The sequence below is a fragment of the Empidonax traillii genome, unplaced genomic scaffold (genome assembly GCF_003031625.1).
Source record: "Empidonax traillii isolate 1590-97213 ecotype Southwest subspecies unplaced genomic scaffold, ASM303162v1 scaffold721:size320634, whole genome shotgun sequence".
NCBI lineage: Eukaryota > Metazoa > Chordata > Aves > Passeriformes > Tyrannidae > Empidonax > Empidonax traillii.
The window spans coordinates 97,213-109,290 of record NW_020955914.1 but is presented as its reverse complement, the minus strand read 5'-3'; the positions used below and the strand labels follow the sequence as shown (position 1 = coordinate 109,290).

At 36.1% G+C, this 12,078-nt stretch overlaps 1 protein-coding gene across 1 annotated transcript in view; it reads left to right on the top strand.

Moving 5' to 3' along the window:
* The window catches only part of LOC114066019 (histone-lysine N-methyltransferase SMYD3-like), a 116,940-nt gene that overhangs the window by 39,092 nt on the left and 65,770 nt on the right, over positions 1-12,078 (top strand). The window contains exon 4 of the mRNA XM_027900395.1: positions 4,988-5,098. Coding sequence (XP_027756196.1) covers positions 4,988-5,098 — 111 coding nt within the window. The remainder of the gene's footprint in view (positions 1-4,987; positions 5,099-12,078) is intronic.

Genomic DNA, 12,078 nt, shown 5'->3' with positions numbered 1-12,078 from the left:
ATATTCAGAATAAAGGCTTTCATTTCTGTCATATAACTTATTTAAACAACATTTAAAATGGTCATCAAATGTAGAATTTTTAAAGTGAAAACTTGGCTTTCATAGAAAATTTCCTTCAAGCTTGGTAACCTTTCTCTTTTTAACTTACCTGTCCTTACTCTGACTCTTATAATTCATGTAAGGCAGTATGGGTCTATGCTACTACCCCAAATTCTAGTGCTTTATCAGCTGCTAATGTCACCACTATATTTAAATGTCATCTGCCCTGAAAGTGTCATCACAGGAATGAAACAAGAGAGGACAAAAGAAGTGAAAGAAGGAGAAGGCTTGGGAGCAACTGTTGATCTCCATGCATAGATAATGGGGTCAAGGTGGCTAGAAGGTATCTACTAAGGCTCTGTAGGCTCTATTCTGTAGCAGGCTTTTGATCATAATTGAATCTAATAACGTGAAGGGGAAAAAAAGTAGACTTTTTTTCTGTATATCGCTACTTAAGACTGCAGGACTTTCTGAATTCTGAAACTTGCTTCCAGCAGCTCAAAACTAATTATAACAAATTTTTGCCCATCAAGATAATCTTAGAATGGCTTGGATTACAAGGGAGCTCAGAGCTCATCTAATTCCAACTCTGCTGCAGGCAGGGCCACCTACCACTAGATTGGGTTGCTCAGAGCTCCATCCAACGTGGCCTTGAACTCTTCCAGGGATGGGGCCTTTACAATTTCTCTTTAGTGCTATCACAGTTCTGATAACTTTAGGCGATTTTACTATGACAGCATACAAAGTTTTGTTGCGCTTTCTCCGTCACAGAAATGAAATTTAAGTGTCATAAAGAAAGGTAAGAGATGGGGAAGGATCATAAGAAAGCAAAAATTATTCTCCTAGAGATCATGAGGGCTCCTTTAGTGATAAGGTAGCCTATCAGCTACTTTTGTCAAAAAGACAAGCAGCCTACTCGAAGAGGTCTTCATCATTTCCCTGCCGTTAAGTAACCACTTTAAACAGCATCAAAGTGTGTGCTATAATTTCAATTAACTTTTTGTTAATTGCTGATTCTACCTGGTGTTTTGTAGGCAGGCGCAAGCTGATTTTTCCTCTTCTCTGATAAGAAGTTGTATGCCTTCGAAACAATTAGTCCTACTCAGAGACAGGATGGATTAGCTGAGGTGCAGTTCTGCTCCAAAATGGGTGCTTAGCTTCTCATCAGCTTCAGAGTTCAGTCACAACAAATACGTATCCTTCTTCAGAAAATCACATAACTGACTCTACCCTTGCAGAGCAACTATTTTTAAAAAATTAATACTAAACACAGATCATAATTTCAGATGATCAATTAAATCTATTTTCAAGGTATATTTCAATCGGATTATATAACGTGTTTGTTATTGAAATTCTATGAGAAGTTTTATATCCATGTATGTTTGCCACATTACATTTTGCCACATTACATTTTTTAAAAGCAAATTTTTCATTGAGTTAGAAGGCATTTTTATGCCAAAGCAGAAAGAACCTAGACTGTTACCCATAACAGTCTATAGCTCTGTCTTATTAACAGACTTCTGTACAAAACCCTCCCTAAGACCTTGAGATGCAAAAATAAGATTCACTTTTTTCTGTCTGCTGTTTGCATTAAAGTAATTAATTTCAAATTTCTACAGAATTTTCTGTCTAGAAATTTTGTAGCTTATAGTCTGTTACAAAAAGCCCTCCATAAATTAAGTCCACTGCATCATGGCAGTATGAAAAATTGTGTCCACCTCATTTGGCAGATAAGGAACATGAGAAACCAACCATCATACCCATGGTTAAAGAATTTCTGTGTCAGAGTGAGAAGCAGGGCTCAGAGAGTGCTGAATTTCTAAGGGAAAAGTCTTGAGAGTCAATAAGTCCCATGCCTTCATAAATGTTTTTTAATATATATTCTCCAGCTCAGGGGCAAAAGATTTACTGCATTCTCCATGAGCAATGCAATAAAGAAGCAAGCTATGGTAAGATGAAATAATGTTTTAATTAATAGCATACATCCCACATGCAAACACCATTAAGACAACCTTTGATAAATGTGCATATTTCCTAACTATGTACAAGTTAAATGAGCCTTGCCTCTAATGAAGTGATCCAAAATTAAAGCAAGTGTAAGAGAGAGACTTGAATAGAGAATTCTTATTTTTAAACTAATTAAATAATTAGTGTAGGCTTAGTCACTGTTAGGTTGGTCATGTTTCTAAATATTCTAATTATATTTTCCCACTTAGTGTGCCAGCTACAAAAATTTTTTCACTTATGGGTTTCTGCTGGCAGGACCAGGATTTTGAACTCAGGCCTCTGACAGCAAGAGGAAGTCTTAAGTTGCTAAAATGCTAAAAGCTTCTTTGTCTCCTCCTTCTGCCCAGTCATACGCTCAAATCCAGAGCAGGTTATTATGTTCATATCCACAGCTGTTTATAACCTCTGAAGAAGAAATTACTGTTAGAAATTACTGTTAGAAACTTGTTTCTACTTCCAAGGTTTCTGCAACATAAATGAAGAAAAGAAAGAAAAAATAAAATCAAAAAAGATAAAAGGAGAAAGGGATGAAGCCTGTAGACTGATGATAAAGTATATTTGATGTTGGCTCTATGTTTGTTTTGCAGTATTAAAACTGAACCCTGCCTGATGATGGTTTGACCAGTAATGATAGGGTTTAAACCATTGTTTTAAATATTTTGGCAAAGAATAGACCAATCTCACATGAATTATTTTTCCCATAAGATTCCTACTGTCTTGCACTGTGCCTGAACTTGATCAAATCCCTTTTACTTCTGGATGTCACCTGAACCTAAAACCCAGTAGGACATTGGTCAGAACCAGAGATGTTTGTGCAGAGGATAAGAGACAGGGAACAGCCTGTGTGGAATGATTTTGACAGAAAACACTTGCAAGTTGTAAGGAGGCATGATGATCGGGAGGCTTGTGATGGGAGAGGGAAATTGGGTTTGGAATGTCTGAAGGATGAGGTTAGGCCTGCAGCTTGGCTGGAAAATGCTTTGTGGGAAGGAAAGGAGACAGATCTTTCATGCCACACCAGGAAAGTTGCAGATTAGGGCCAGCTGTAGAAAGAAGCGAGGAGAAAGTTGTTGAGGTCACTGAAGATGTTTGGGAAAATAGAGTAGGGCAATAAGAACTTCTAACTTGGGAGAGTGAGATTGTTGGTGATCTGATATGGAGAAAAGGTGTAAGATGAGGCATAAGGACAGATCTGAGACTGGCACAATGACGAAATCATCCCATTATACCAAGAATGGCTATTTAAGGAGCTAGACTTGAGAGATGGAAAACAGGTTTAGATAACTGGTGTTGAGAATAAAACAGGGAAATTATACTCATTTTCAGGGGTAGAGAAGAGAAAAAAAAAAAAGGAACCTTGCAGATAATGGGACAGAAGATATCAAGCTTGGGAGAAAAGAATGGAAAACAAATAGGCAGCCCAATTTCCATCCATTCACTGTAGAAAGATCAGAGGGAAGCCTATGGTTCTGTTCTGCTGTAAGCCAGTAGTGGTGAAACTAATCCTCTCTTGGCTCAGACATGCACAAGCTGGGACAGAACAATGTTATGTAGAATGCAAAACCTAAAAGTTCTCACACTTGCTAACTTTTGATTAATTATGGAACTTTAATTTGTCTCTTTCATTAGTTATACTATTAATCTTCAATTATGAGACCATATTTATTTTTTCCTGCAGGCTTTCTGCTTATGATAATTTCAAATACTTAATTTTACCATCTCAGTAGACTTCTTTTAAGAGTCCTCCTTCAGTATGTAATCAAATTACACTGTAATAGCAAGCAAAAAAGAAAGCAGGCATTGTTTTAGTTGCTTCTTAATTGCTCATTCAATTAGAATGCTCTCTAATTCGCAAAATGCAGGTTCTGATAATGGATTTCGTAGTCATTGCTGCAAATTGGTCAGGTTTTCCTGTAATTTCTTTGAGTGGACTCTCATGATTTCCCTGAGAACCATGTGAAAATTCTCCCAATTAGTTGAAGTGTCTAGGCTCAGGATGAAATAATGACCTGATTTTTTTTTAGCTCTGACCTCTCTGTAATGTTTCAAAGTGTGTTGGGCATGTAGTGTAATCACTCAATAGCATGTGTGACTGCATGCTGGTCTGAACTGGACTGGGTTTTTTTGTTATATTCTTTTCCTTATCATTAGTTTGTGCCTGTGCAGCACTTTAAACATTTCAAGAACTCTACAAGTGGTTAGCCCTGCAAAATTCCTTCTGGCAGGCGTCAAAGTGAACAAACTACAGACTTCTCTGTAGTTTGTTGGAATTCACTTTGTACAGCATGAGGAGTTGAAAATGGCACAAATGTAGGCATAAATTTTCTTTTATCATTTTAATAAATCTTCTTGTCAATAGTTTCAACAACTTAGACTGCAATGCTTTTGTGCTTCCTTGGTCGCAAGGGAAATCACAGACAAACTGAAGATGGATATGGCATAGAGGGAATTATCCTTAGGCTCAAACATATAAAAAAGTAGGGGCTTCCTTGAGAAAAAAATTTTGGAGATAGTTGAATGTTGTATAACAGCAATGTTAAATAAACATTTAAACTTTGAAGCTAGACAGAAAATGAGATTTCATGCACATGGAATTTAAATACTGACTTTGCTCTCCTTTCTTGCTCTCCTTTCTTTTTTCTTTTTCTTCCAAATTAGAATGAAAAGTTGAAATAGTGATAATTTGGCGATCATTAATAATTTCAAAGAATATTGATCTTGAAATGTGAAAAGGCATTCTTCTGTGGAAATTTTTTTGGTTCCTTTTTTTCCCCACTCTTCATAAAAGGAGGCAATTTCTTCTAGGAAATAATCTATTACCATTTTATTTTATGCTGGGAAAAAATGTTGTATCCAAAAAATTTTATCTTAGCTATACATACACTGAAAATGGAATTTTTATGAAATATACCAACTCTGGTTTTTTATGTCTTGCACACAGCTCACCATCAGCTATGTTGAATCACTGATGCCTACCAGCGAACGCCAAAAGCAGCTGGTGCGCCAGTATTGCTTTGAATGTGATTGTCTTCTCTGCCAGAATCAGGAGAAGGTAGGTTGAGTAAAAAAATTCCTTGCCAATGAACAGAGTTTTCCAAGGCCTGTCAGCAGCTTCCCTTCCTTTACGTAACACTTTTGCTGTTAATTGAATGGCCAGATTAGAGGAGAAAATGACCTCTGCCCTCAGTGCTGTTTATGTTGCTGTGGAAGACAACTGTGAAGGAAAGAAAAGGAGGAAATGCTGACAACAGGATAAGATGATTTTTTTTGCTGAAATATGCATTATTCACAAAGCTAGGAACCACTTACAGTTCCAATATGTGGTTCAGATCACTTTGAGATTCAAGGACCTTGAAACAGGAGACTTAACATGACTTTAAGCCAAAAGAAATTTTTTGGGGTTTCCATTCAAAAGAGTAATCTTGGAACTTTAACTGAAGCCAGTTGTCTGATAGTACAGGAAGGCTGTGGTTATCCTCATAAATAATATTGAATTAATTCTGACAAACACCTGCATCAGTAATTTTCAAGAACTACCAGACTTAGCAGTTCTTAGAGAGAATGGTGAACCTCCTTGGGTGACTGTAGTTTTTATGCTTACTTACATCACAAGTTCTTGGAGTAGCAGGTCAGTAGTTGTAGTAGATAAAATTTTTTTCAGTGTGACCTTTTACCAGGGTTCAGCCTATCCTGGTTTAATTATATTCTGGGTTGATGCGTATTTATACAGGCTTGAGAGAATAATTTTGGCTCAGAGCCTCATGACTGATCAAATGGAATATGGAGAATGAGGCTATCTTTATAGCAGTTTATGTACTTTGTCTCTTTTGTACACTTACATGTATATTTGTTCTTATTTTTATGAATGCCTTTTTGGGGTGAATCACATACCATAGCTAAACGTGCTCCTGCTTGATTAGAAATAGTAAGAAAGGTGAAAATGTAATTCCAAGGAGCATAACGTGATTTATGAAATAATTGCTATACAGAAAACAAAACAAACAAACAAAAAAAAGGAATCCCCAAAGTTTAAACTGAAACTTCTGCTTTGATTCATCAGTAAGCAGTTCAAAAAAGAGAACACAGAAAAGTTTTAGGCTTATGACATAATGCTAAATTACTTCCTGTCTGTGTTGGCATTCTGTGCCTGGTAAAGACTGCTGCAATTCTACTCAGAGGCAGTGAAGTGAAGACCTCCTTTTGTCTTTCTTTTAAAGATGGTCATTCAAGTGCTGTGAAATCTTGGATTAGTTTTGGGTAAATGGCATCCTCACGGATGCAATGATGATTAAGAAAAATAAGCAGACTAAAGAGTCTTTAAGGATCATTTAGCAGTTTGTGAAAAGGTAGACAAGTGGTATAAAGACCATTCAGCATGTGGAATGTTGTAAGAAGCAATATCCCCAAGTTGGTGTACATGTCATTGTAAAAATCAACATATAACATAGAAAAAATTGTAGTGAAATTATTTGTGCATATATTAATGAAAAAAAAGTCTCAAATGTAGGTTAAAATTAATACTTTTTTTTTTCTTTTTGAAAATATAACTGTGGTTTGTGTTCAGATTCTGTAGATTTTTTTTGTCCATTTGAAAAATTTCCGTGGGAAAAATATTGGAAAATGTTTGGAAATCTCCATGTGACTGCATTCTGAAAATCTATAATTGCCTTATTGGTAGCATGTAGAGAGGTCTATGAAAGTCTAGGAGCCTCATGGCAACTTTGTCTGTTGATGTCTATAAACAAGATGTCTTTGTCCTCAGCTTCAGTCTAGAGTGATTAGATATAATCTGCAGCAGTCCTCATAGTATTGCATTTCATTTCTCTGTGACAAAAATTGTTTTTATAAAATCCCTACATGACTATCTTGGAAACTTAGACTTTTTTTTTTTTTTTCTATTGATTTCAGTCACTGTTGATGAGCTGAGAGGCAAGTAACACTGCAGGCACCACAGCTGAAATCCTGGGTGTTTAAACTATATAATGTCTGAATTTAGATGCTTGAAAGTCATCAGTTGATGAAATGATTCAATAGCATCCCTGCTGAAATACCCTTGATACTGAGACAAATTTCCAAGACATCTTAGAAAATTTTTAAAAAGCAAAATCACTGTCAACAGAATAGGCAACATCTGCAACTTTGGGTCATCAGAAGTGGCAGATTCAACATTGTGAATCAACAAATATAATCAGCTAACAGTAAATTCCCATACTACAATTTCCCATGCTTTGCAAAAAAAAAAAAAAAAAAAGATGGTTTAGTCAACAGCAATTCATCTTGTATATCTTTCTTAAAGGTAAAAATGCAAATTGCAGAAATGCTTTACACATTCAAGTAAGTTCTTGGGTGTTGGGAATTTTTTCAACTCAGTCATGTCATCAGAAAAGGTAAAATCCTTTTTGAAACAAACACTAACAAACACTTACGCAAACACTTACAGAGTTCATAGTTTCTTTTTACTCCAGCCTTGCTGAGTGTGCCTACGAGCTACTGAGCACATACTCGGGACCAGTAAAAGCTCCTGAGGTGCACACAGCACTTTACAGTAAAACTCTTAAGTCAGGTAATTTCCATTGTAGCTTTTATTCTACATCCTTTTTAATGTTTTAAAAGCGACCCTGAGAATCCTGTGGGAAATGTACATTAAAATTAATATGAAGAGCATGTAAATCTTATATCTATTTCAACTTGGTTACATGTATGTTTATTTATTCCTATTTATAAAAATACTTTGCAAGATTATTATCAATGAAATTTATATTTCCTGCTATATTTTTAAAGACTTGTTCATTTACCGTTATATGCCTGAGTGAAAAAGGAAGATGGTATCAAGTTTCTGTTCTCAAGTCAGTTACTGACTGTAAGTGACCTTGGGCATTCATTTTGTTCAAAATCAACCTTTGTGTTTTCTAAGATTCTACTCTTATTCTTCATAATTAGTGAGAAGCTGCCATTTCAGTTGGAGGTGAACAGGTTTTTGAATGGAAACCAGATCAGTCTGTCTGTATTGGTGGTCATTTTTGTGAATGTTCTGTGAAGTTCTGGTTTGCTCAGTTTCCACAAATGCAGGGTGAAGATGGTAATTTGTCTGTCTGCTGAGTATTCTGATGCCCAGTGGATAATTAAGAAAGATGCTGTATTTTCTGAGGTCTTTTAGCTTTATGTGATGGATTTGTTTAAATGAGAATAATTACTTGAAGTGGAACGTTTTGAGGTTTATTTGTGTGCTTTATGCCTCCCTCCATACCCAAAGAGAAGACAAGCAGCTCATTCATACTGTCTTTCAGTAGAAATCTGTGAAAACTGGAATGGATATAAGAGGTTAAAGGAATGCCGTCAAGTAAATGCCCACACTTTAAGCAGATGAAGTTTGGTGAGATAAATTATGCTGCTCCATGAAGGGTATATAAACACAAAATCAAGGATCACATGTTTACATTTCTGTGCCAGCTGACATGGATAAGCAGAGTGCAGTTGCAATGATGTAGGTTTCAGCATGCCAGCACCCAGATTGTTGTTAAAATTTGTTTATGCAAATCACTTCAAGCATTTGTCTCTGGCTGCTGCTGTAGACAAATATATCTTACAGTCAGTGTCACTGTTTCTTCACTGTTATTTGTGTTAAAATTTATTAAACTCAGATAGTGGTTACATCATACTACAGTCACATATTTTAGGTATGCGTGCAAATGAGTAGTGCTTGTCAAAGTCCTCTTTTGCATTCTAGGTTACGTGAGGGCTTTATATAAGATTTCAGGCTTCTGACCTATGATTTAAGATGTAACTTATCTATGAAGAAATGTTTTTTATTTCTCATTTATTTTATATATATATATATGTTATATATATATCATATATATATATAAATGTTTTTTATTTCTCTGTAATATTTCATGTTATAGCTATACAAAAAAAAGCAAAGTTTACTCCAACATCATCAAGGACTGAAATTCATGGTCACTTGGTCTTTTTAGCTAGATATGCCAACTTCATACAGCATAATGATCTTCTCTAACCACTGCCTAAGTATACAAACTTCCCTTTCACAGTTGTCAATATTTGAGACTGTAACATGGGAAAGGCTACATTTTCAAGGATCCTGAAACAGGCTGCAGCCCAACCACAAAGACCCTTTCTAAAGCAAAAGTTACTGAAGTTTAGCGTCAGTTGATACACACTGGCAATCAGTGTGAGCAGACGCAGCCCTAGACCAAACAGAGTTCCATGGCTGTAAAGTCACAATTGCATTGCATGCAAAATGAGAGAAACATCCCTCACTGGTCACAGCTGATGAAAGGACTTCAAAACTAATCTCTGTTTGCTATATAGTAGTAGTTTTTTATCTTCCTCTCTAACTGCGAGCACAGCCATGGAATGACCCAGGTGCATAGATGTCACAAGGATGAGAATATATAGAGGCAAACAATGACACTAGCTGGACCTGGGAATCTTAAATAGTTTTTGGTGCCTGGGTCTCAGTATCAGCTGTATTTTAATTCTAAGAGGACTTAACAAAATGGTGACCAGTGTCTTCTGGCAGCTGCTCAAGCAGCCTGGCAAGTGCTTACATCACTGTAAACTGGTTGAGATAAGATTGGCAGTTCGGTTCCTGACAAATTAAATGCCAATAGCTACAAATCTAAACAACGCTTTTGGCTAAAATTGGAAAAAAACCCTAGTAACTAAGAGCGTGAAATAAACATGTCTTGCTAAAAGTCACTCATAGAATACTTGTTGACTGTCAGTACTTTAAGTTATAGCTACTGTAATGTCTTCAGTTCATTGTATCTCTGACAGCTTTATACATTATTCTTCACTCCATGTTAAGATCAGTCTCCACTGTAATTAAGAAATGTGTGCCTTTGTAAAAGCTGAACTCTTGGCAACATATTACCATTCCAGCGTATAAAAGCCCATTGCATTAATTATAATTAAAAATGGGATTACATTGATGACAAACATTTTAAATGAAGACAGTTTTTTCCACAGTCATGAGCCAGGGTATTGTTCCTGTTCTACATTTCCAGCCAAGGATTTCAGGGACATTTGTGCTTATAGAATTGTTTTGCTATGAGTTTTCTTTCTCTTTTGGATCCAGGATTTAATATTTTAGTCTATCTTTGTTTTTTGAAAGCTTTTATTTATTACAAGGTCAAAAGCAATGAATTTGAATCAGTGTTTGATAGTTGCCAAAGTTAATAATAACAAAATACCAGTAAGCATGTTATTCCTTTAATCAGTTTATTGCTTTGCTAAGTACTTACTTGTATTGCATCCTGAGTTTTGGTAGAGAACATAGTAAGTCCAGTTTCCAACTCAAGGACTTTCAAAATTAGGTCACCTAAATAGCAGCCAAGCTATCTACCTCTACATAAAAATGTCACATGCAATTTTTTAGCTGTTACTGCATACATGCTGAGAAAACAACACAACTGTAGTTTAGGAATTTCATCAAATGTAAATGAACCTCTACATAGGTTGAATGAACTTACTTGTTGCTACATCATATCTCCATGTTTGATTTGCCTCACCAGGTTTTCTGAAAGATACTTCAATATGGCCAAGAATACACTAGGATATGACACTTTCACCTTTGATGTCCATGTTTGGTGTCAGCAATACCTTTTAAGAATATGTGCTTAAATCACATAGACATTGTTACATGAAGAGCATTATTATTGACTGTTGTTTTGAATTAGCATGAAAAGGCTTCATGCAAGATCACTGTGCTGGTGTTAGTACAAAAATATCACCCCTCCCTCAGGGATCATGTATTTAGGACACAGGGAACACAAAATTATATGTGAAGGAGTACCTTTTTAAATTGCTGAATTGCCAAATTCCAGAAGTTTGTGTCCCAGTTTCCCCAATATTTATTTATTTTCAGACATTTACATTCTCACTAAGGTTTTCAAGTACAATATGAAAGATGGGATCTACAAATTAATTCAAAAGACAAGGCCTGGGAAGCAAGGATTAAATGGGATTGTTGAAAATAACTCTGTTTATGCAGCTAACTGAACATAAAATCCCTTGATCAAAGCAAAGAATTAACTAGGAGCATCTGTATCTCTAGTCATGATTCTAAGGAGCTTTCTAAGTACTAACCTACAAAAGGGTGTGTTAAGAAAAAATAAAAGATTAGGACTTTATTCCAATGAAATTCTGGTTTAATAATTTCTTAACTACTGTAAACTCTGTATTTTATTATCTGTAACAAATGTTTATTCCTCATCTTTTTTACTGTTTTGCCACTGGCCTTTGCATTGCCTTTGAAGCAAACTACAAAATTACATCAAGATACAGATCAAAAATATTTCCTGCACCTATTCTTTCAGCCCAGTGTTAGTATAACCAGTGCCTACAAAAGCACCAAGTAGAAGCATCAGTAATTAGCAACCCGCTGGGGGACAGTGTTGATTCTTTCCATAGGTAGTTGTCTGATTAACAGTTCCTTCCTTCTGGCAAGACATTTCGTAGTGACGTAAACCCTGGATTGGTTCCTGAAATCCAACAGTCAGTCTAACACTTTTCTGTTCCCTTTCAGAGGATCTTACCCTCTTGGGAGGGATTTCCAAAAAGCCAAGGACAGAGGACTTTTATTTTCGTAGTGCCAAAAATGACAGCAAAACCCAAGGCAACTGCTTCCAATTTCTGGGATCTCTTGTTTATTAACAAAGGCGCCACCTCTTCATCTTCTTAGCATTTCTTGCGAGACTTCTGAGGCTCCTTCTGTCTTTCAGCATTTTCATTCTTTTCCACTAAAGGTCCTTTCCAAAGACAGTGACAAATGGACTGTGATCATTTTTCCATAACAACTTGCCTATCTCAGTTGCTTTTGGGACTGCCTCAGTGTGCTCTGGTCACCCCTTGGCAGCAGTCAGCTGGAGCTCACTTGGGTTGTCAAGGTCATGGAAAAGATGCAGCTGTTTATAAACAGACGTGAGTTGAAAACTTTATGCAAACTCCTTGCCCGTTCAGGAGATCCTTGATAGGGAAACCTGTATTGGTTTGGTCCAACAAGTTCATGTT